We start from the raw sequence: 21,405 nt of genomic DNA, 5'->3' as shown, positions 1-21,405 counted from the left end.
GTTTTTACACAAATATATATATATATATATACGCATATATAAGTTCGTGGATGAAATAAGGATGGCCTGCGAGAGAGACATAATATTATACGCTTTCACTTACATCTGGAATGAGAGTACGTTATGACAATGTTAACCTTTGACTGTAGCAACGACACCGAATATGCGTCACAAAGCTGCTACAGGGGTTGTCTTCAGGTGTACGTACACCCCAAATAAACACGTTCTTTTTGGGCAGTGACCAGGCATTCTAATGTAAACGTCTTTACGTGCGATTAAAATGTTTTTCTTGAGTGGTATGTGTTTTTTGGCATTCGAAAGTCGACTCGAGGGCATCGTACATTGAAGGTAATGTATTCCTGCTGGTGATATATATCAGATATATATATATACATATATATACGTATGATAACATGTAAATAAATTCTATTCCTGACAATATAATTATGTATATGTGTACGCGTGCATGTGTTTATGTGCATAGATAGATAAATAGGTCTCGTATCTTTCTCGTTTCCCCTAGTCACTCTACGCATACAGTTGTCAAGACTATTTACAATCATCTTCGCTCCGTCTCTACGATCTGCGGAACAATCTAAGGATGTTTTTTGAACCCGACGGCGTTGTTGCTTGGGTGATGATGACGTCATCGACGCTGCTGCTGCCCGCGCACGAATCGGCTTCTTGTATCCTCATCTTCATCTGACTCTCAAGCACTGTCTGCATGTCGGACTGTAAGCATATATGTACACATATATTATTACTCTTATTAGAAACATGTAAAAAAAAAAAAGAGAGAGGGAGAGAAAATGAGCGCAAATGACAAGGGAGTGAAAACGAGTGAGAGATTAGATCGAGATAGAGAGAGACAGAAAGACAGCGAGAGATAGAAAGAGACAGTGAGCGAACTGGAGAGCGAAAGAAAGGTACACTGAGAGAGAACGAGAGAGATAGAGGTGGGGAAACCCGTGGGCGATATCGAGATAATGCTAGAGACACAGAGAGAGAGACACACAGAGAGAGTGAAAGAGAGAGAAAAAGCGAGACACAGAGAGAGAGAGAGAGAAAGAGAGACAGAGAGAGAGAGAGAGAGAGAGACAGAGAAAGAGAGTAAGAGAGAGACAGAGAAAGAGAGCGACAGAGAGAGCGGAGTACTACACACCTCCCACGCTTCGACCTGGACAGACATTGCTACTTTCTGTTGGATGGCTTCCATCAGCTGCATATCTAGTTTGCTCGTCTCTAACCTCACGTTGGTTAACTCCAGCTCCAGGTCGTTGTGCCTGCGATACAGATCAATAAATCGATTAGTACGCTGATGCAACATCGTCGTAATTGGTATCATGTTATCAGGAGTGAATAATAGAGATGTCTATTATTCACTCCTGATGTTATCGTTGTGTCAGTATTTTGCTGTAGTTTTTCCCGTTTGTTCTGCATCTTCATTCACGTGGCACTAGTTTGTTTATGTACAAGAATGAGAGCGAGAAGGGAAGAGACCGAGCGCGAGCGAGCGAGGTTGAGAGAAAGAGAGCGAGACCGAGGGAGAGAGAGATCAAAATATGCTATTATCGGATTAGCGGTTGTTCAAGCATAAACCCTGTATTTTGCAGCGTAATTTCTAGTTCAGGTGGTATTATCTCGGGGTTGATGTGGTAATTAATTAAACACCTCAGCGATGCAAAGCATCTGTTTGTCCAATGCACTTAATTAATACACAGTAGGCCTACAGTTTTTCGAAATGACGTGGTGGTCGCCAGTAACTCAACCATATCAAGAGCTAATAATACCTTATTATATATTATTATAATAAGGTATTATTAGCTCTTGACCATATGTAATACATTTTTTACGTAATTAAAATATGAGATAATGAGTTGTTAATTATGTTAAATTGCATGTGACAGCAGGCGCAAAACGGCTGTAAAAAATCTTAAAATCTATTCTATCCCACATGACGTAACCAATACACGTAATGGGGGGTTGTTTACCTTTTTGTGACGTCACGTCTCTCCTGTCTGGTTTGTTTTAACACTTCATCGATGGCAAGTTCGCTCGATTCGTTAGCAGCAATATCTTGTAGTTTGTCTCGTTCAGCCTGAAGCTCGGCTATCTCCTTGTGTTGTCTCGTCAGCTGTAAGGCAACAAGTACGTTTATGCTGTTCCCGAGTCGATATAAACCATTCAACGGCTCTAATTGTATCATAAACTTTTAGTTTTTGGAGCGTCAATGTAACATTTATTCGACCGTTAAATAATTTAATGTCGACAATAATCAATCGGATCAATTGTTCGGCGGCGCCACCGTTGTCATGACAACGGATCTGTGGCGGAAAACGAGTTTTACCGTATCCAGGGCGTGAATCCAGAGATCAAAATTTCTTTAAATTCGCTTTAAATAAAATAATGTTCTTCAAGGTAAGATATATATATATATATACATATATATATATATTAATATACTTGTCAAATCACATTGAATTGCTACCCACGATTTCTCTAACAAAAAATCTATGACGGTGATCCCACCGGCTTGAGAATATTTTTTTGGTTTACGACGCGTTGTGTGAGTTGCTAAGACTCTTCGTTCTTTTTTCTTCACGATCCTTTTCTAGAATCGAGGGGGCGGCCCGCTTCTCTTCATCTCGTGAGTACTTTATTTCCCTCGATCAGTTCGCTCTCGCATGAGTTTGGATTTGGGACTTAGTGAGACACGCTTTCAGCCGTACCAAGCAGCTCGTCCCTGGTATCTCTGCTCCTCCTGCTTGTTCTCTAGCGCACATTAAGTATTGACATGTTATTTCACGAACCCTTCCTTTTTCAATGCATCTTATTCTAGTCGTTGGACTGCGAATATTGATGTGGGCATTTATTATATCGCCTGTCACAAGCGCGTGCTCGTCTACTCAAAAACGTGATCGTGTTATGAATCCGGTAGTTGATTCACACCTCGCAGGAATGTTCAGGTGCTTCAAAGACGCGCCGCATATGCATTCCTCAGGCGTGCATCTTCCGCTTCATACGCATATATATGACAGGAGCTAGAAATCGCGCCGAATATGTCGGTTCATAATACAGCTGATCGCGTAGGCGCGTTTGGATCCGGGATCGTTACTGTCAGATATGATATAAGGAGCAGAAAATGCAGTCGCTTAGATATCTCGTGTAACGCTACACTCACGGTATCTCCTTTTATCATCACTATTCTTTAATGCGCGAAAATGTAGTCATCGCGAATATCGCCACAGTATCGCAATTTGATTCCTGTTTCATTTACGCATCGCATATTCTATGATTCATTTACCTATCGCATATTCTATATCTGTCATTACCGATCTGCATATTCTATACTCATGTACGCATCCGGCATATTCTATATCTCATTTACCATCGCATATTCTATATCTCATTTACATCACATATTCTTATCTCATGTACCATCGCATATTCTATATCTCATTTAAGGCCATCGCAATATTCTATAGTCTCATTTACCATCACATATTCCTATATCGTCATGAACGCATCGCATATTCTATATCTCATTTACCATCACATATTCTATATCTCATTTACCATCGCATATTCTATATCTCATTTACCATCGCATATTCTATCTCATTTACCATCGCATATTCTATATCTTTATTAGCGCATACGCAATATTCCCTATAATCTCATTTACCATTCGTCTATTCTATATCTCATATTTACCCATCGGCAGTATTCTATATCTCATTTAACCATCGACATATTCTATATCTCTTTACCATCGCATATTCATATCTCATCTTACCATTCAATATTCTAATCACATTTACGGCATCGCATACTTCTATTATCTCATTTAGCATCTGCATATTCTAATAATTTCATTACCGGCATCGCATATTCGTTAATATCCTCATTTACATCCATATGTCTATATTCATTTTACCATCGCATATTCTATATCTCATTTACCATCGCATATTCTATATCTCATTTACCATCGCATATTCTATATCTCATTTACCATCACATATTCTATATCTCATTTACCATCGCATATTCTATATCTCATTTACCCATCGCATGATTCTATATCTCATTTACCATCACTATTCTGATATGCTCATTTCACGCATCGGGGATATTCCCTATATCTCATTTACCATCACATATTCTATATCTCATTTACCCATCGCATATTCATATCTCATTTACCATCGCATATTCTATATCTCATTTACCATCGCATATTCTATATCTCATTTACCATCGCATATTCTATATCTCATTTACCATCGCATATTCTAGTATCGTCATTTAACCGCCATCACATATTCTATATCTGATTTACCATCGCATATTCTATATCTCATTTACCATCACATATTCTTTAAATGCGTTATCTACGAGCGACTCCAACTCCTTGGTGACACCACGCAGCTTTCCTGATTGCACGTGCCATTCACCGCTGTCAGACGCCCAGCCATCGTCAATCCCGTTGTCATCTTGGCACCTGTGGTTGGACTGCTGTAGATATCTACACAGCTGTCGTATGCGATTGTACGCTTCCAGTACCTCCTGCTTGAGCTGAAACATCACGGAATGCATCGTCATTGTCATCCACATCATAATCTAGGCTTGCTCTGCCTCCCATGCCGTATTGTTTCTTCGCTACATAGGGAGACTGAAGTGGCTTACCTAAGCGTAGTAAGAATCATCGTGGCTAGGCAGGTGGGGAGGGTGGGTGTGTGCTGCGCGGCGGGGAAACAGACTACGCATGCAGTTATAGTGCATTACAGAAGGACGATGTAAATATGCGGATATTTTCTCACCATACGTGTGATGCTGATTAATTTCCTAGGCTAATAAATCCGTTAGGTAAAGCGAGCGGAGGAGAATGATTCCGCCTGTATGTGTTTTACGATTACGTGGTGCGGTCTCCCATCAATACTAGGGGGGGGGGGCGCAGTTGTGTGACTGTAGCATTGTATCCACCGCTATATGCAAACATGTCAATATAGACCACGCTGCACGATGGCAGCCCGTCGTATATTACCTGCGCGCGCGAAGCGATTGCATCACGCATACCACGGCAATAAATGTTGCCGCGCTTGAATGTCACTGTAAAATTGCGGAAAGGGACATTTGGATTGCATATACAGTTCGCATAGTATAAATAAATGATTATATATATGGCGGAGTTTTCCGTGCGACCACTGATTTTGTTATAGGCCATGCAAGGTATAGCTCTGACGCGGAGCGGTGTGTGTGCGTGCGTGTGTGCGTGTGTGCGTGCGTGCGTGCGTGCGTGCGTGCGTGCGTGTGGCGTGTGATGGCTGCTGCGCTATCTTGTGCATGGTATCATATATACGTACTGCACCATGCCGGGGTGGCTTCAGCTAAGAGTATAGGTGGTGTGAATTAGCTTGGAGCAGTTCGCCCCACTCACGTGTTGACTTAGGTATTCAATGCCGATCTCTTGCTACAACTATGTCTCAGGTATCAAATAACTAATGACGGCTGACAATTAACACCTGCGTACAGGTGTAACATACGTGAAAGGTTATATACGACGAGGCGAGCATATACCTGCTCTCAAGTGTACCATAAAAGAACGCCTGTCCAACAAACCTGGAATCAAGTGTGAGCTAACGGGGGCTGTCTAACAGACCTACTCTATCAGGTATAGTGGTGACGTTGCTATGCAGACTTGCTTTCAGCGTGCTTAATTAAGGGATGCTGGCTTGCCTGCCCCTGAATGAAGCAATACTAATGTTGTTTGCTAACCATGCTATCAGCTGTGACGTATGGGAGACTGCGAGCTATCAGGTGTGGCATTGTGAACGTGTTAAACATACCTACTCGTAGCCGTAGCTTGCGCTAGGTATGATTTCCACGCGTAGAAAGAGGGTACTTCTACAATAAAATTATTTACTCGGCTATACTCTGTTTTATGATATTACCATAGCTCACACTACACGGTATACAGTAAGAGTACAATGTAACCACAAGGTAACACAGTACATACAACTTACGGTACACAGTAATTGTACATATAACGCCAACACAACGACCACGCTACACAGCTCCACACTCAACAACCACCACCATACACAGCTACATCACTACCCACACCACAATACCAGTAGCACCCTATAACACACCAGTACACAGCCACATATAACACACACCACTCCAACAGTACACCTATACACCCACACCCTAAACTAGCACACATATATAAACACACATAAGCAGTACATATAAACACCAATAACAGAGCATATAAACACAGCAGTAACGGCACACATAATAAACATCAATGCAATAAACAGTAACATATAAACACACAGTAGGCAGCACATCTATAAACGGCTCACGGTAACGTAACATATATACACTTTAAGTAACTGTACATATATAAGCTCACGGTAAACATGTACATATATAACTACCGTAACTGTTAGATATAGTAACCTCACGGTACCTGTACATATATATTAACCTCCCGGTAAGCTGGTACATATATCGCTCACGGTAATCTGTACATATATAAACACACGGTAACTGTACATATATTAATTCACAGTAACTGTAATACAGATAACCACACAGTAATATTACATATAACCACACAGTAACAACACACATATAAACACACAATAACAGTACATATAAACACACAGTAACAGTACATATAAACACACAGTAACAGTACATATATAACCTCACGGTAACTGTACATATCTATAACCTCACGGTAACTGTAACATATATAACAGCACGAAGGTAAATATATAACTACCACAAGTAACGTTACATATAAACACATCAGTAAGTGTAGGATCTATTAACTACACGCGTAACTGTACATATATACCTACACGTAACTGTACATATATAATAATTAAACACGATAAATGTACATATATAATACACAGTAACTGTAGCACTATATAAATACACAGTAACTGAGGCTATATAACTACAGCGGTAACTGTACATATATAACCTCACGTAACTGTAGGCACTATATAACTAGCACAGTAAACGTAATATATAACCTCACGGTAACTGTACATATATAACCTCACGGTAACTGTACATATATAACTACACGGTAAACTGTACATATATAACCTCACGGTACTGTACATATATAACCTCACGGTAACTGTACATATATAACTATCTACACGGTAACGTACATATAAACCTCACGCTAACTGTGACATATATACAGCCTCACGGTACTGTACCATATATAACTCACGGTACCTGTACATATATAACTACACGTAACTGTACATATATAACCTCGCGTATATACCTCGTAGTTCTCCTGCACGTCGTCTCTGACTGTAGAATGCCGTGGCAGTTGAGAGGCGGCGGACTCTCGCTGATATCATCTGAAAAGCTCCATCGTCGGCTCCGTCCTCGATGTCGGCCTGGTAGCTGAACGACGACGGAAACGACGGATGCGATGCCGACGTCGACAGCCGACGAGATCCGACCGCGAATGAGTTCGTCGAATCGGGTGCCTGAGAAATATATATATATATATATATTATAGTGGTGTGTTGTGTGTTGTGTGTGTGTGTGGCGTGCGGTGCGTGCGTGGCTGGTGCGTGTGTGCGTGCGTGCGCGTGCGTTGGTGGTGTGTGTGTGCGTGGGCGCGTGCATGCTTGCGTGTGGTGCGTGTACGGGCCGTGCGCGATGCACGCCTCTCTGCGTGCGCGGGCGTGCGGCGCCGGCGTGCGTGCGACGTAACGTGTAAACCAACGACCAGAATGTCTTGCTTTAAAAGCCGATGAGGCACCATCGATGATAACAGGAGTAAATAGTGAGATATATATATATACAGGCCGTAGCAGCTTTATTTGGGGGGGGGGTTCGTTTTTTCATGATTAGCAATGTTGCTCGGGCAGGGCGTGTACAGAGTTTGTACCAGGGGGGGGTATATACGTAACCCAAAGTTAGAGCGCAGCGAAGGGGGTCTGGGCCCTCCTCCCAGAATATTTTTAAAATTACACCCCCCTCAGATGCTTTTCCTGCGCGAGCAAAGGGGGGTCTGGACTCCCTGGACCCCCCTGTGTACACGCCGCTGCTCGGCGCGAACGACGCAGGCGAGGGAGGCCATAGCGACCGAGCGGGGGGAGGGTGTGGGATGGAGGGTGTTCACTGTTCACCTCTCCGCACGATGGAGATTTTGCAATTATTTACACTAAAATGGAGGCGACTTAGGTGAAAGTTCTTCGCAATTTTACAACAAAATTTTTTTTGTCTTGCGGGGGGAGGCTCGGGGGTTCGTCGAACTCCCCAACGCCCCCCCCCCCTGGCCTACGGGCCTGTATATATAATATATACTGTTATATAGACATGACTACTATATATATATATACTATATATTATTATTATATAGACATAACTATATATACTATAATAGACATGACTACTATATAATAATATATAGGGTTACTGTAGATAAAAGAAACGCGTATGTTGTATTTGACTGTACTACATACTTCATGCACGTGCGCAGCTTTCTCTCGCTACTTATCGATTAAACATTGGATTACGGCGGTGAGATTAAACGCAGTTAATTGATAAATTTGCAGATAATCGCTATTCCATGTGTTTAAATTATCTTCCTGAGTGAATTGATTAATTAACTGTAAAATATATCTTATTTAGACCGAGCCCTCTGAAAATTTAACTAAAATCTTTTGATGTTTTCCGCCTTATGAAAGATATCAACGATTGAAGTAATTTAGCATGCAGAGAGGTAGATACCAGCCGATAAAGGCTTGTTCGCCTGAAGGTCGACAATACCGAAAATTACCTATGAAGGTAAACATTCGTTACGTTTAACATGTAAACACAGAAGCCGTTGAATTCGATTGTAATGAAATACACGCTTAGAGACAATGGCAAGCTGTCAGATCGATGCTTCTGTTCATCTTACGCCTTTATTGATACAGCCTGCCTCTGCCCTGCCGCTCTTGCTCTTTCGTGGCATATCTATAATACCTTGTGGCAATTCTATTAGTACGCTGTGTAACGCGATGTTGTGTTGTCGTCTGCGCATAAGTCTGCCTGCTGAGCTTGCCTGGTTGGCGTAAGACAGGCTCCGAGGACTGTAAACTCAACTGTAACAGAGAAGGTGCACTTGTCGAGCTGCTTCGTTGACAATGCAGAGAACAATACTATTGACACGCTTCCTGGTAGTTGTCGAGTTACTGTCGTAAAGCTGCTCCTCTAGCTTGTCCTGTCCGAGGATTGCAAACTGTAAGCTAGAATCAAGTTCCTATCTGTTATTATCTGATCTTCTTGTTGATAATAACGTCATCGTAATTTACACGTGGCATAACGCTGCAAAGATAATCGATTTAACCAATTTCTCGCTCTACAGGCAGCTCTTTAAAATTGTGCATTCGTGTGCTCATTTCTGCGTTCACATTTAGCGTGTATTTCCGTCGCGCGTGCTCTGTTGGCGCTAGAACATATTTGCCTTTTTAAAAGGTAATATTTTCGTTGGGTTCTATTTCTAGCTGTTAATCGCGACAGTGTGAACAAATTCCGTCGTGATATATGTTATATTATAACGTGTATTATGTGTGAGATTGACGCTAAAAAGCAAACGTCCTTGTCAGTACTCAGTGGGCGCACGTGATTATACAAAGCGTCCGCGCACGGCTACACTGCCATACTCCATCACTGTCACTAGTTCGACGCAGTTTTTAAGAGAGAGACGAGAGGTGGTGTGTCGTGTGTGTGTGCGTGTGCGTGCGCGTCGTGTGTGTGTGTGTGTGTGTTGTGTGTGTGTGCGAGTGGTGGCGTGCTGCGTGTGCGTGTGCGTGTCGCGTGTGCGTGTGTGTGTGATGGTGTTCGTGTGTGTGTGCTGTGTGTGTGTGTGTGCGCGGTGTGTGGCGTGTGTGTGTGTGTGCTGCTGTGTTGCTGCGGTGTGTGGTGTGTGTGTGTTGTGCTGTGTGTGGTATGTGTGTGTTGTGTTTGTGTGTGTGTTGTGTGTGTGGCTGTGGTGTGTGTGGTGTGTGTGTGTTGTCGGCGCGCGCGGTGGTGCTTGTGTGTGCGCGTGCGCCGTGGTGTGTTGGTGTGCGCTGCGCGCGCGTGGCGTGCGTGTCGCGGTTGTGTGTGTGCGTGCGTGCTCTGGGTTATGGTGTGTGAGAGAAAGAGAGAAGAGTGGAGAGAAATGTGTGTATGTGTTGTTTGTGTGTCTGTGTGTGTCTGTGTGTGTCTCTGTGTGTGTGAGAGAGAAGTGTTATGTGACTGTAGGGCGTTAATTGTAAGGTCCACGCACACGACACAGCACAGCACAGCACGGGTGTTGCCATGACAGTGTTTTCTGTCATCAGTGCGTGACAACTGTCTCTCCTATCTGGATCGCGCCTAACCCTCTATAAGTATACTATAGCACTTCACTCGGCCACGTGCAGTCTCTGTAACCTTGTCTATAGTGAAGCGAAAGGCTGCATAATTACATCTAGATCGTACGCATAGTTTATAGTCTAATATGCACATGTACAAGTGGGAACGCAGTATACATAACATACGTAACATACGTAACATACGTAACATACGCAGTGTACATAACATACGCAGTAACATACGCAGTAACATACGCAGTATACGTAACATACGTAACATAGGCAGTATACGTAACATACGTAACATACGCAGTATACGTAACATACGTAACATACGCAGTATACGTAACATACTTAACATACGCAGTGTACATATAACATACGTAACATACGCAGTATACATAACATACGTAACATACGCAGTAAAAATAACATACGTAACATACGCAGTGTACGTAACATACGCAGTATACGTAACATATGTAACATACGCAGTGTACATAACATCGGCAGCGACGGTGAAGTGACGGTAACGCGACAAGTACGGCAAACGTTACCCCCAAGAAAAATCATATAATGTTAGTTTCCCTCCTGCGCATCCTTCGCTACACGGTAGCACATGTTACCACCCATCGAATCATGGCGTACGCGAGATGCATAAACACGGATAAGCTAACCAGCGTAAACAGAAGCGATGCACGCACCTGTATGCCCCCTGATTCACACATCAAAGCGGCAACACACGAGATCTAAAATACGCTTAAAATATTCTCCATGCACTTGATTCAACACTGACCTGTTAACGGAGACTGTAGGTGCACTGGGTTTCATTCTCGCACAGCGCTATCGGTACCATCCACACTGCATTCACAGAGGCACATACGTGTACGCGAAGCTGCCAGTTCACCACCGTTCATCGAAATAATAATCAAGCTCACCACTTACTCCAGGTGGCCACGTAGGTGGTCGATACACCATGCAGGTTATAGATGGTCAACCGACCGTGCAGGTGCGCTACTCACACACCAGTCACGAAACAGATGGTGTCAGTCTAGATCGAATCGATACTCCCAACCCGAGTCTGGTTGCTCAGCGCGTCTGTTCAGAGCACCAGCTCTGATGACGTAGTCAACTACGACACAGACGCATATTACCGAGTGATATACCTGTTTGCATTTCTCGTACGATCTGCGATAGCGCGTTTTGTGGAAGTCTCGCTTGAAACTCATGCGTTTGAAAGATAACGTTGAGACATTACCGCTAGCGACACACACACACACACACACACACACACACACACACACACACACACACACACACACACTTAGGGTTACTGTAGATAAAAGAAACGCGTATGTTGTATTGACTGTACTACATACGTTCATGCACGTGCGCAGCTTTCTCTCGCTACTTATCGATTAAACATTGGAATTACGGCGGTGAGATTAACGCAGTTAATTATAATTGCAAAATCGCTTTCCATGTTTAAATTACTTCCTGAGTGAATTGATTAATAACTGTAAAATATATTCTTATTTAGACCTGAGGCCTCTGGGAAAATTTACTAAAATCTTTTGATGTTTTCCGCCTTATGAAAGATATCAACGATTGAGATGGTAGCATGCAGAAGGTAGATACAGCATAAAGGTTGTTTGCAATGAAGGTTGAAATACCGAAAATTACCTATGAGGTAAAGATTCGGTCACGTTAAATGTAACACAGAACCCGTTTGAATTCGATTGTATGAATACACGCTACGAGACAATGGCAAGCTGTCAGATCAATGCTCTTTCATCCTACGCCTTTATTGATACAGCCTGCTCTCTCGCCGCTCTTGCTCATTTCGTGCAATCTATATACCTGTGCAATTTATATACCTGTGCAATCTATATGCCTGTGCAATTTATATACCTGTGCAATCTATATACCTGTGCAATTTATATACCTGTGCAATCTATATGCCTGTGCAATTTATATACCTGTGCAATCTATATACCTGTGCAAACGCGATGTTGTTGTCGTCTGCCATAGTCTGCTGCTTAAGCTTGCCTGGTTGCGAGGAAGGTTGAGAGGACTGTAACTCACTGTACAGAGAAGGGCACTTGTCGAGTCTGCTCGTTGACAACTGCAGAAACATACTATTGACACGCTCCTGTAGTTGCGAGTTGCTGTCGTAAACCTCCTCTAGCTGTCTGTCCCGAGATTGCAACTGTAAGTAGAATCAATTCCTATCTGTTATTAGCTGTATCTTCTGTTTGATAATAACGTCAATGGTAATTACACGTGCATAACGTCAAGGATAATCGTATTTAACCAGATTTCCTCTCACATGCAGCTCTTTAAATTTTGCATTCGTGGCTCCATTTCCTGCGTTCTACTTTACGTGTATTTCCGTCTGCGTGTTTGTTGCGCTAGAACGATATTTTGCGCTTTTAAAAGGTATATTTTCTTTGGGTTCTATTTCTAGCTGTAATCGCGACAGTGTGAACAATTCCGACGTGTATTATGTTATATATATAGACGTGTATTATGTGTGAGAATTGACGCTAAAAGCAAACCCTTGTCGTACGTCAGTGGGCGACGTATATACAAGCGTCCGCGCACGCATACACTGCCATACTCATCACTCATGGGTGAATGCGTGTGTGCGTGCATTTATTGCGTTGTTGCGTGCATGTGCGTTTGTGGGTGCATTGTGGGCGTGTGTGCTCTGGCGTGCGCGTGGTGCGGTGCACTCTATGAGTGGCTAGATCGGCACACTTGAAACGGCATTGTTTGGCGACTCTTACATCAGTGGTCTACGAAACGAGAAGGCGTTCTCCGGAGCTAATTATACGTGAAACCGAACGACAAAGCTGTCGTTGAGTAGAGCGGCTGTCGTTAGCCTAGCTCAACTGGTGCATGACATGACGCGTGGCCCGCGCTTCGCCACATCTACTTAGATTAAAAGAGAACAGAAGACGCGCACCGCGTGCGGCTCTGATCGCCCTCCAGGCCCGGAGCCAGCGCGTGCATGCCACACAGCATGACGCTTAACACTTACCAGTCTTTGGAACAGAGTGTATATTTGGACATGCACATACGTAAAGACCGCGACATATATTTGTATTATCGACGCGAACGGAGGGCGCGTGCGTGTGCGGTGTAACTGATTCGAATTCGTTTTTCGAGCAGAGAGGACGTTGCGGATAAACAATGCGGCAAGTTTCAGACCAATATTATACTCGCGGTGTGATTTGTCCTTCACTTCTCAAGGTTTATACATGGCTGGTATGTGCTATGACTATGTGTGTATAGTATAAACTATCATGTACGATAAGTATCATATAGGTATAGTATACCCGTACCACTGTTCCGCGAGAGGAGAAGCACGAGAGTACGACGCAGAGATAGTACTAGATAGAGAGAGGAGAGAGAAAATCACGACTGCACGAAATAGGAGCAATGATAAGCACAACGAGATGAACTGAGACGTAATGTAGAAGATGGAAGTAAGGAGCTAAAGAGAGAGAGAGAGAGAGAAAAGCGCGAGAGAGAGCAAGAGGAGAGATGGGGCTGTGGGCGGGAACCTACGGTGTACAAGGATATAATTTCTCAAAGGATGCATGACGTACTTCATGTGACAGGGGAGAGAGAGAAGAAAGAGAGAGAGAGAGAGTCAGCACGGGAAGAAAAAATGCAGAAGAGAAAGACTAAGAGTAGAAAGAGAGGAGATGCAAGAGTGATGGACAAGAAAGTTGCACATTTGAGCGAGAAAAGAAAGATTAGAAGAGCACAAGAAAGAGAGAGATGAAGTGTATAGAGACGAGATTGAAAGTAGAGTATGCATGACATGACGAGGAGCAGCAAGTATGCCGCAGAGAAAGAGAAGAGCAAGTTACGTAAGAAGTGCACGAAAAGAGAGTAGAGAGCAAGAGATGGAAATTTATTGCAAAAACTGTCGTTGTCCGTGCGTGGAAGATGATGAGATGGCAATGCTTGCATACTTTCATACCGCCACTAGCCGTCAGCGTATAAATGGATAGTACTAGCGCTAATTACAAGCATCCTAGTGTGCAGTTTCTAAGTAGATTATATCTATAGATGTATAAATCTCTAATAATATCATTCCTTAGCGATACATACACTCGAGAATTGAATTTATGGAGTGTCTGCGTAGCTCAGTGGACGACAGAAAAGGACGAACAGTTTCATGCCGAATCTGTTCGAAGTCAGCTCGTGTGGCAGATTATTGGCGTCGATGAGGCAGGCTGCAGTATATAGGGAAGACAAAAGATGGGCCTGGAGGCGCTATAATACGGGAAGACAAGATGGCTGCTGCTTATACAGGAAGACAAGGATGGCGATCTCATTGAGGATTGGCTGGCCAAGGAAAGGACCTCCTGCTGCGCTGAATTGGGGAAGATGTTACTGGAGGAGAATCAGGCCTACAGATGGCGCTTGCGAGGGTTATACGGAAGAGTGTGAGGAAACCGTTGAGGTGATTGATGCGCTGCAAAATTATCTGCATTTATTAAGTCACGTCGTCTCACTACGTTCCACCTCTGCACTCTGCTCTCTCCTCTTTGCCTGCCTCTCTCATCTCCTCTCCCTCTCTCTCTCTCTCTCTCGTCTCTCACATGCTTCTGCCTCCGTCTCGAATATCACTGTCAGTCTTCGTACAAATCGCTGCTCCTGGGTCTGCAGCTCTCTGTCGCCGCTGCTAGCTGCTCGCCCTTCGTCTTCTCTCCCTCTCAGTTCACCCTCTCTCTCGGTGTGCCGTGTTCTCACCGCCTTCTCTAAGCGTGTTCTTCAGAGACCCCTCTCTCTTCTTATCTGCTTATATTGCTATAATCCTGCATCTATCTTCTTTAAATGCTCTAGATTTATCGTTATTTTCTCTTACCCCTCGTTCTGCTTTTAGTTTTCTCGTCGAAACCACTTGTTTGCTGGACTATCTTATAAACTGGCCAGGGTTATACGTCGCAAGTCATCAGCCTATCAGCATACACATTAGGTTCGCACGCGAGCAACACTTTTATCTTTGATTAGCGCGTTTTCATTCAAGTAGAGTATAGGTCGACATTGTGAAATCTCTGAAGTAATTGGAATACGAAAAGAGAGAGACGTATATATAATATAGTATAAATATATATAATATAAGTAATATATATATATTAATAATAATGCTATATAATGGGGAGCGAGAATTAGGAGAGAATAAAGTAAGAGGATAGAGTAAAAGATAATCGAGGGAGATGAAGTGGACAGGCAATTAGATAATGTGTATGAGACAGAGCATGAAGAGTGTTGTACTAAGAGAGCCAAATGATGAATGCAGCGACAAAGAGATGGGAGACGCGAGAGAGGAGGTACGTATGTATGAGATATGAAGAGAGAAGACGTTAGTATGTAAGTGAGATCATTGCGTGTATCAGCAGTTTTATGTATTTAGAGATGTTAATGAATCAAGTGAGTTAAGATGTATCAGAGGAATGTATTAAGGAAAGAGTAAAGTACATGCAGGCTCAGCCATATATGTAGCGGTGCGACGTGAGAAGAAAGGGATGCAAGTATGGTAGAGTTACATGAGCGAGAGAGAGAAGAGAGAGAGAAGAGAGAGGGGCGACGAGCCGGTTCGCAATTAGAAAGTAGAGAATTGTTACTTCGTATATGTCTAGCTAATCAAAAATTTGGACTTTAAATAATACATGTACAATAGCAGGGGTCATGTAGCATAGCAACGCACACTCCGACATCTGAGTAAGCATCAAACTTTATGCTTGAAAGGGTACTACGATGTACAACGGTTCTGATATGCGGGGTGGGATGATGCTATAGAAGCACGAGGCGAGCTGAACCGATGAGGAAAATCTGGAGAATGTGGCGGCAGTTTAGCGAGCGCTCGTCTTATCAGACGCCAAGCAGAGTTAGACAGGTGCGAGAAGGGAGCGGGAGAAATACGGCGCCACGCTCGGGACATATCAGCGGCAGGCGACAGACGGACGGTTTCTTTCAGGCGGAGCGCTGTGGAGCAACCTCCGATTAACAGAGGCTCAGAGAAGACAATGAGAGCTGGCTGGTCAACTGAAGGAGGTGATGGCGAGATTGTACAGGTGATAGTGCGGGGCATTGCTAAATAAAAATATATAATATAAAGAGTTAATTAACATATTCAATATGAACAAGATTATATTACCTTGCACTCAATTTAATATAGAAGATGATTTAACTTCTCTACGACCCGTTTGTTAGGTCTTAGCCTGTATATGTTTTGGGGGGCCTTATTGTTGACCCCTAAGTGTCTTCGATTATTGATCCGCTGAGTTTATCAGCATAATGGATTAAGCTGCTTCGTTATTTCTCAGCTTGCAATAAAGATGTGATTACATCGTTCTTAACGGCCGAACGTTTGGCTGATTTGGCACTAGAAAATGAGAATTTCTTTTTACTTTATTATCACAAATAGCCGCAGACTACACTCAAACTATACAGATATATGCTTGTGCCGACATCTGACAGGTGCGGCGCAGAGGGCGCTAGTTGATGGCAGAGGTCTTAGAACAAGGAACTACAGGCAGGCGTAGTGCTCAGGGTGATAACAGCACGCTCGACTAGGGCCATATACAAGACGCGTCGATACTATTACGTCGCAGAAGATAAGAGCGCTAGAGGACTGGATCACGTAGGAGAACAGGCAGAGGAGAGAAAGTTATGAGAGAGAGAGGAGGAAGAGAGAGAGAGAGAGAGGAGCAGAAGAGATGAGCGGGGAGTGTTCAGACGAGAGAGAGAGAGGATCGAGAGAGAGAGTGAGGTGCAGAGGAGAGCGCAGATTTTGAGTTGACGGATCAAGATAATATTTCGAAATTTAGCGGGAGAGCACCTGTGTAGAGAGAGACGACGAGATGTAGAGACGGATGTCGTCGAGAGGGAGAGTCTAGATAGGACGAGATCAGATTTAGAGTGTAGAGTGAGAGAGAGAGAGAGATCGCAAGAAAGTAGGTAGAAGATCGAGAACGATGAAGTATATCAGCATAGGAGGGAGGTACTAGAAGTTGAGCTAATGTAAGAATGAAGCCTATAAGAAGAGAGATAGAGAAGAGAGAGAGTTATGGGACGAAATAGAGGAGTATGAACGAGAGTAGAACACGGTGTATGAAGTTCCAGAGCAGACGTATAGAGAGAGAGAGACTGAGCTGTTGAGCAAAGCAGAGAGAGGAGAGAAAGAGACTCAGGAGGAGAACGAGAGAGTGAGAGAGCGCAGAGAGAGGACGCACGAGAAAGAGAGAAAGAGAGAGAGAGAGAGAGAGATGTGAGAGAGAGAGAGAGAGAAAGAGAGAGAGAGAAGAGAGAAAGAGAGAGAGACGGAGGAGAGGAGACGAGAAGATGTATCGAGAGAGAGGGATGAGAGGAGATGGGAGAGCTGACGTAGAGAGGAGAGAGAGAGGAAAGAGAGAGAGAACCAGAGATGTATGGAACGCTGAGAGCAGGCGGGAGGAGGTGCACACGAGGAGAAGATACTGCGCGTCGAGAGCAAGATAGATGAAGAGGTAGGGTGTAATAGGGGGGCAGTGAGGTAGGTAGAGGAAGTACTGATGAGAAAGTATATATATATAGATATATATATATATAATGATATTATATATAGAGAGCTAGGAGAAGCCAATGAGGGAGTAGTGATGATATATAGAGAGAGCGAGAGGAGGAGTAGAGAGTTATAAGACTGTATCTCCCATCAATTAGCTAGATCGCGTGTAGTAGGGGTTGCGGTTAAGATGGCAGTTTTACATCATAACCTAATCTTGGGGATACACACCTATTAGCACGCCCCGCTGCACATCTACGCCCGAGATGGGCGGATGGCAGAGACGCTCTACGAAGATGAGGAGAGCACAGCACCAGATCTTAGAGTTTTTTCTTCGTTACGCGTGTATGTGATTGCAGTCGGCCAGTCAGCCCGGTGGTGGTCGCCCAGAACCAGCCATGTCGTGCGCTTGCTCGACGTCTACTGGGTCCGTGCAAACCTGGCTAAAATTCAAGTATGTTGGCTAGTGACGGAATAGATAAGACTCACACTTCTGGTTCAGCTATTTCGCTTGGTCGCGCGTGTGCAAGCGGGTATGTAAGGTATAGGGGCATGCCCCGTAAAGTTCATAGAGTGTCTGCCGTATGTATAGGCATATCACCACGGGCTAGTAGGCTTATAATATGTAAGTTGATGCATAACTGTGGTATACGATACACACGCGAGGAGAGTTAGTTCCGGTATGATATGCGTGGCTAGTGAGGACGGTCACGTGTGGTTGGCTGATGGTCGATGTCTTGTATGAGGTGCCGACAGGGGGCTTCTGAGGGATAGAAAGCCGGCTGAGGTGAACGAAAAGAGTGGCAGAGTGACTTACGCGGAGGAGAACACGCGATTTGACACTCGGATGCTAGAGATCAGAGTGCCAGTGCAGATGCGGCGTTGTTCTTAGTGGCGAAAGCAGCTCAGAACGCGGAGAAGCAGGAACGCAGGGGGGGGGGGCGGAGCCGCGGGGCGGGGAGGCGATGAAAGGCCGCGGGGGCTAGGGAAGTGCGGGCAGGCAATAGAACGGGAGCCGGGGTAGCCGTGTATGGGGGAGGGGTCGCCGGTGAGGGCACGGCAGGGGGGAGATGGGAGGGGGTAGTTGGGCATGGGGTGGAGATGGCGGGGGAGCTGGGGTGAACGGTCGCAGGTCGACAGGAGGATGGATGTGATCCGCCGGGCGGCGGGTGGGGGGGATGAGGACCTCGATTTGAGGCGAGCGGAACGCGCGGGAGAACGGCGCGGTGCAGTGAGGCAAGGAGGGGGGTCGGGGCGGGCGGCGGGTGGGGCAGAAGGAGCGGGCTGCGAGTGTGAAGGGCGGGGGCGAAGTCTCTCTCAAGGCAGAAGCGGGAAGGGGTTGGGGACACGGAGGACGGAGAAGGAGAAGAGATTCGCCGCCTCAACAACTGCGCGACTCGCAGGGTAAAATGAGGGGAGATATGCGAAGGCGCCGGCGCCTGCGGCTGTACTTGCCCTTGGCTAGCTTGTTCTCGGGGTTTCTAGCTTTTTTATTCCAGCAAGGAACAGCGCGGATCTTCGTTGGATGGAATCCTAAGAGATCCGAGGAATGTAAATCGGTGTTTATGCCTCGGTATAGTATTGCACTCTTTTGGGTTACGGCTCGCGGTTTGTATCGTCGAAAGCTGGTACTATACAACATCGAATAGCAACACACAAGTGACCTCCTCACAGCAGTACAGTCCTACGAACTAACCTCGCGTCGGTGATGTACGTATACACATATAAGATAGGATACCATATATACGTACGAGCGTGTGCTGTTGTAATCATCAGCAGACACCTATGAGACTAGAAGGTGGCCTATTACTGTACATTACCCGCTTGCAGGTGGACACGGCGACACGAATACTGAACAGATAAGGTGAGTCTTATATTCGCGTCACCCTAGTAATAGCTTGAATTTTAGGCAGGTGTTTGAGGACAGTAGACGTGAGACCAGCACGCAATGTGTGTCTGGGCGACCACACCTGTCGACTGATGAATGCACAATACCTGACTAACGAAGAAAAAACTATAAGACGCCCATCGCGACTTTGAAGCATCGGCGTAGATGTGCAGCGGCTGTGTAATATTAGATACGGGCCATCTTAAGCAAACCGGACGGCTGGAGAGTGGGGGGATAAAGGGCGAGGACTGAAGATGGAATGCGAGTGGAAAGGGGAGGACGGGTTTCGGAGGGAGAAGAGAGGTGTGAGAACGGGGATAGAAGTCGAGGAGAAGGTAGCAAGGGTTTAGTGAAGCGAAAAAGAGCAGGATAGGTGTAGGGATTAGAGAGGGGTAGAGTAGACGCGAAGGGAAGGAGATGGGGAAAGTGAAAGAGGGGGAGGAAGGGAGGAGGAAACGGGGAGAGTGTGAGTGTGGTGTAGAGAGGCAGGGAAGTCGTGGGAAGGGGTAGGAGTAGAGTGATGGGGGGGGATAGCTAGAAGTAGAGCGAGGAAAGGAAGGAGAGGGAGAAGTGGAAACAGAAGAGGTACGGGGCGGAGGGGACAAGAGGCTCAGGGAGGATGAAAAGGAGAGATCTGAACGATTAGAAGGGAATCGTAACTATAGCTACTCCGCCTCGTCTCCGCACACAGACGTCTCACCTCATTCTTCCCGTCTCTCTACATATAATTATATTATCTATATATATATATATATTATATAACTTTCTCATCCAGTCTTTCTAGCTACCTACCTGCCCCTATAACACCTACCTCTTCATGCTGTCGTCTTCTCACTCTCCCTCTCCCCCGCTCTCTCACTTCCTCTCTCTTTCTCTCTCTTTATCTCTCTCTCTCAATCTTCCTCTCTCTCTCTCTCTGCTCGTCCTCTCTGCTCACATCTCCTCTCTTCTCGTCGTCATCTCTATCATCTCTCTCTCTCTTTTTCTCTCTCTTTCTCTCTCTCTTCTCCTCTCGTCTCTTCGTCACTCTCCTCGTGCTCTCCATCCACTTCTCTTCTCTCTCTTTCTCTCTTTCTTCTCGTCTTGGCTCAGCTCTCTCTCTCATCTGTCTCTCTCGTCTCGCTCCCTCTCTCTCTCGGCTCTTGCTCTTTCCTCTCTTCTCTCTCTCATTTCTCTCTGATCCGTCTCGTCGTCTATTTCTCCTGTCGGGTCAGTCTCGTTCTTCTCTCTCTCTCTTCTCTCCTCTGGTCTACTCTATTATCACTCTCGTCTGCGTGAGGGATCGATCATCTCTCTCTGTCCTCCCTCTCTCTCTTCCTCTATCTATGCTATCTATTCTAGTCGGTCTCGTCTCGCGTCTCCGAAGGCATCGGTCTCTATCTGTCTCTCTCTCCTCTTTCTCATCTCTAGTCTATGCTAGACTATCTCTGATCTCTCCATCTCGCTCTCCGACTCATCTCTCATCCTCTCTCTCTCTCTCCCCCCTGCTCTCTCTCCGTCTTCTCGTCTCCTGCTCGTCTTCGTATTATCTCTCCTCATCTCTCTTTCTCTCTCTGCGCTCTACTATCACCATCCTA

At 44.9% G+C, this 21,405-nt stretch overlaps 3 protein-coding genes across 3 annotated transcripts in view; all 3 read right to left on the bottom strand.

The window, feature by feature from the left end:
• Positions 1-3,918, bottom strand: part of LOC106805360 (bicaudal D-related protein 2-like) — a 7,995-nt gene extending 4,077 nt beyond the window's left edge. The window contains exons 1-4 of the mRNA XM_014806921.1: positions 3,880-3,918; positions 1,992-2,134; positions 1,163-1,283; positions 631-732 (exon numbers count right to left, since the gene is read on the bottom strand). Coding sequence (XP_014662407.1) covers positions 631-732; positions 1,163-1,283; positions 1,992-2,134; positions 3,880-3,918 — 405 coding nt within the window. The remainder of the gene's footprint in view (positions 1-630; positions 733-1,162; positions 1,284-1,991; positions 2,135-3,879) is intronic.
• LOC106805375 (ras-related protein Rab-35-like) overlaps positions 1-7,725 on the bottom strand; it is a 28,277-nt gene extending 20,552 nt beyond the window's left edge. The window contains exon 1 of the mRNA XM_014806938.1: positions 7,714-7,725. The gene's annotated coding sequence lies outside the window, so the exon portion shown is untranslated. The remainder of the gene's footprint in view (positions 1-7,713) is intronic.
• The window catches only part of LOC106805359 (bicaudal D-related protein 1-like), a 33,560-nt gene that overhangs the window by 2,093 nt on the left and 10,062 nt on the right, over positions 1-21,405 (bottom strand). Inside the window, exons 6-8 of the mRNA XM_014806920.1 lie at positions 12,373-12,585; positions 7,322-7,532; positions 4,369-4,578 (exon numbers count right to left, since the gene is read on the bottom strand). Coding sequence (XP_014662406.1) covers positions 4,529-4,578; positions 7,322-7,532; positions 12,373-12,585 — 474 coding nt within the window. The 3' untranslated portion in view covers positions 4,369-4,528. The remainder of the gene's footprint in view (positions 1-4,368; positions 4,579-7,321; positions 7,533-12,372; positions 12,586-21,405) is intronic.

This window comes from Priapulus caudatus, unplaced genomic scaffold (genome assembly GCF_000485595.1).
Source record: "Priapulus caudatus unplaced genomic scaffold, Priapulus_caudatus-5.0.1 Scaffold111, whole genome shotgun sequence".
In the NCBI taxonomy this organism is placed as follows: Eukaryota; Metazoa; Priapulida; class Priapulimorpha; order Priapulimorphida; family Priapulidae; genus Priapulus; species Priapulus caudatus.
This window is presented reverse-complemented; position numbering and strand designations above follow the sequence as displayed.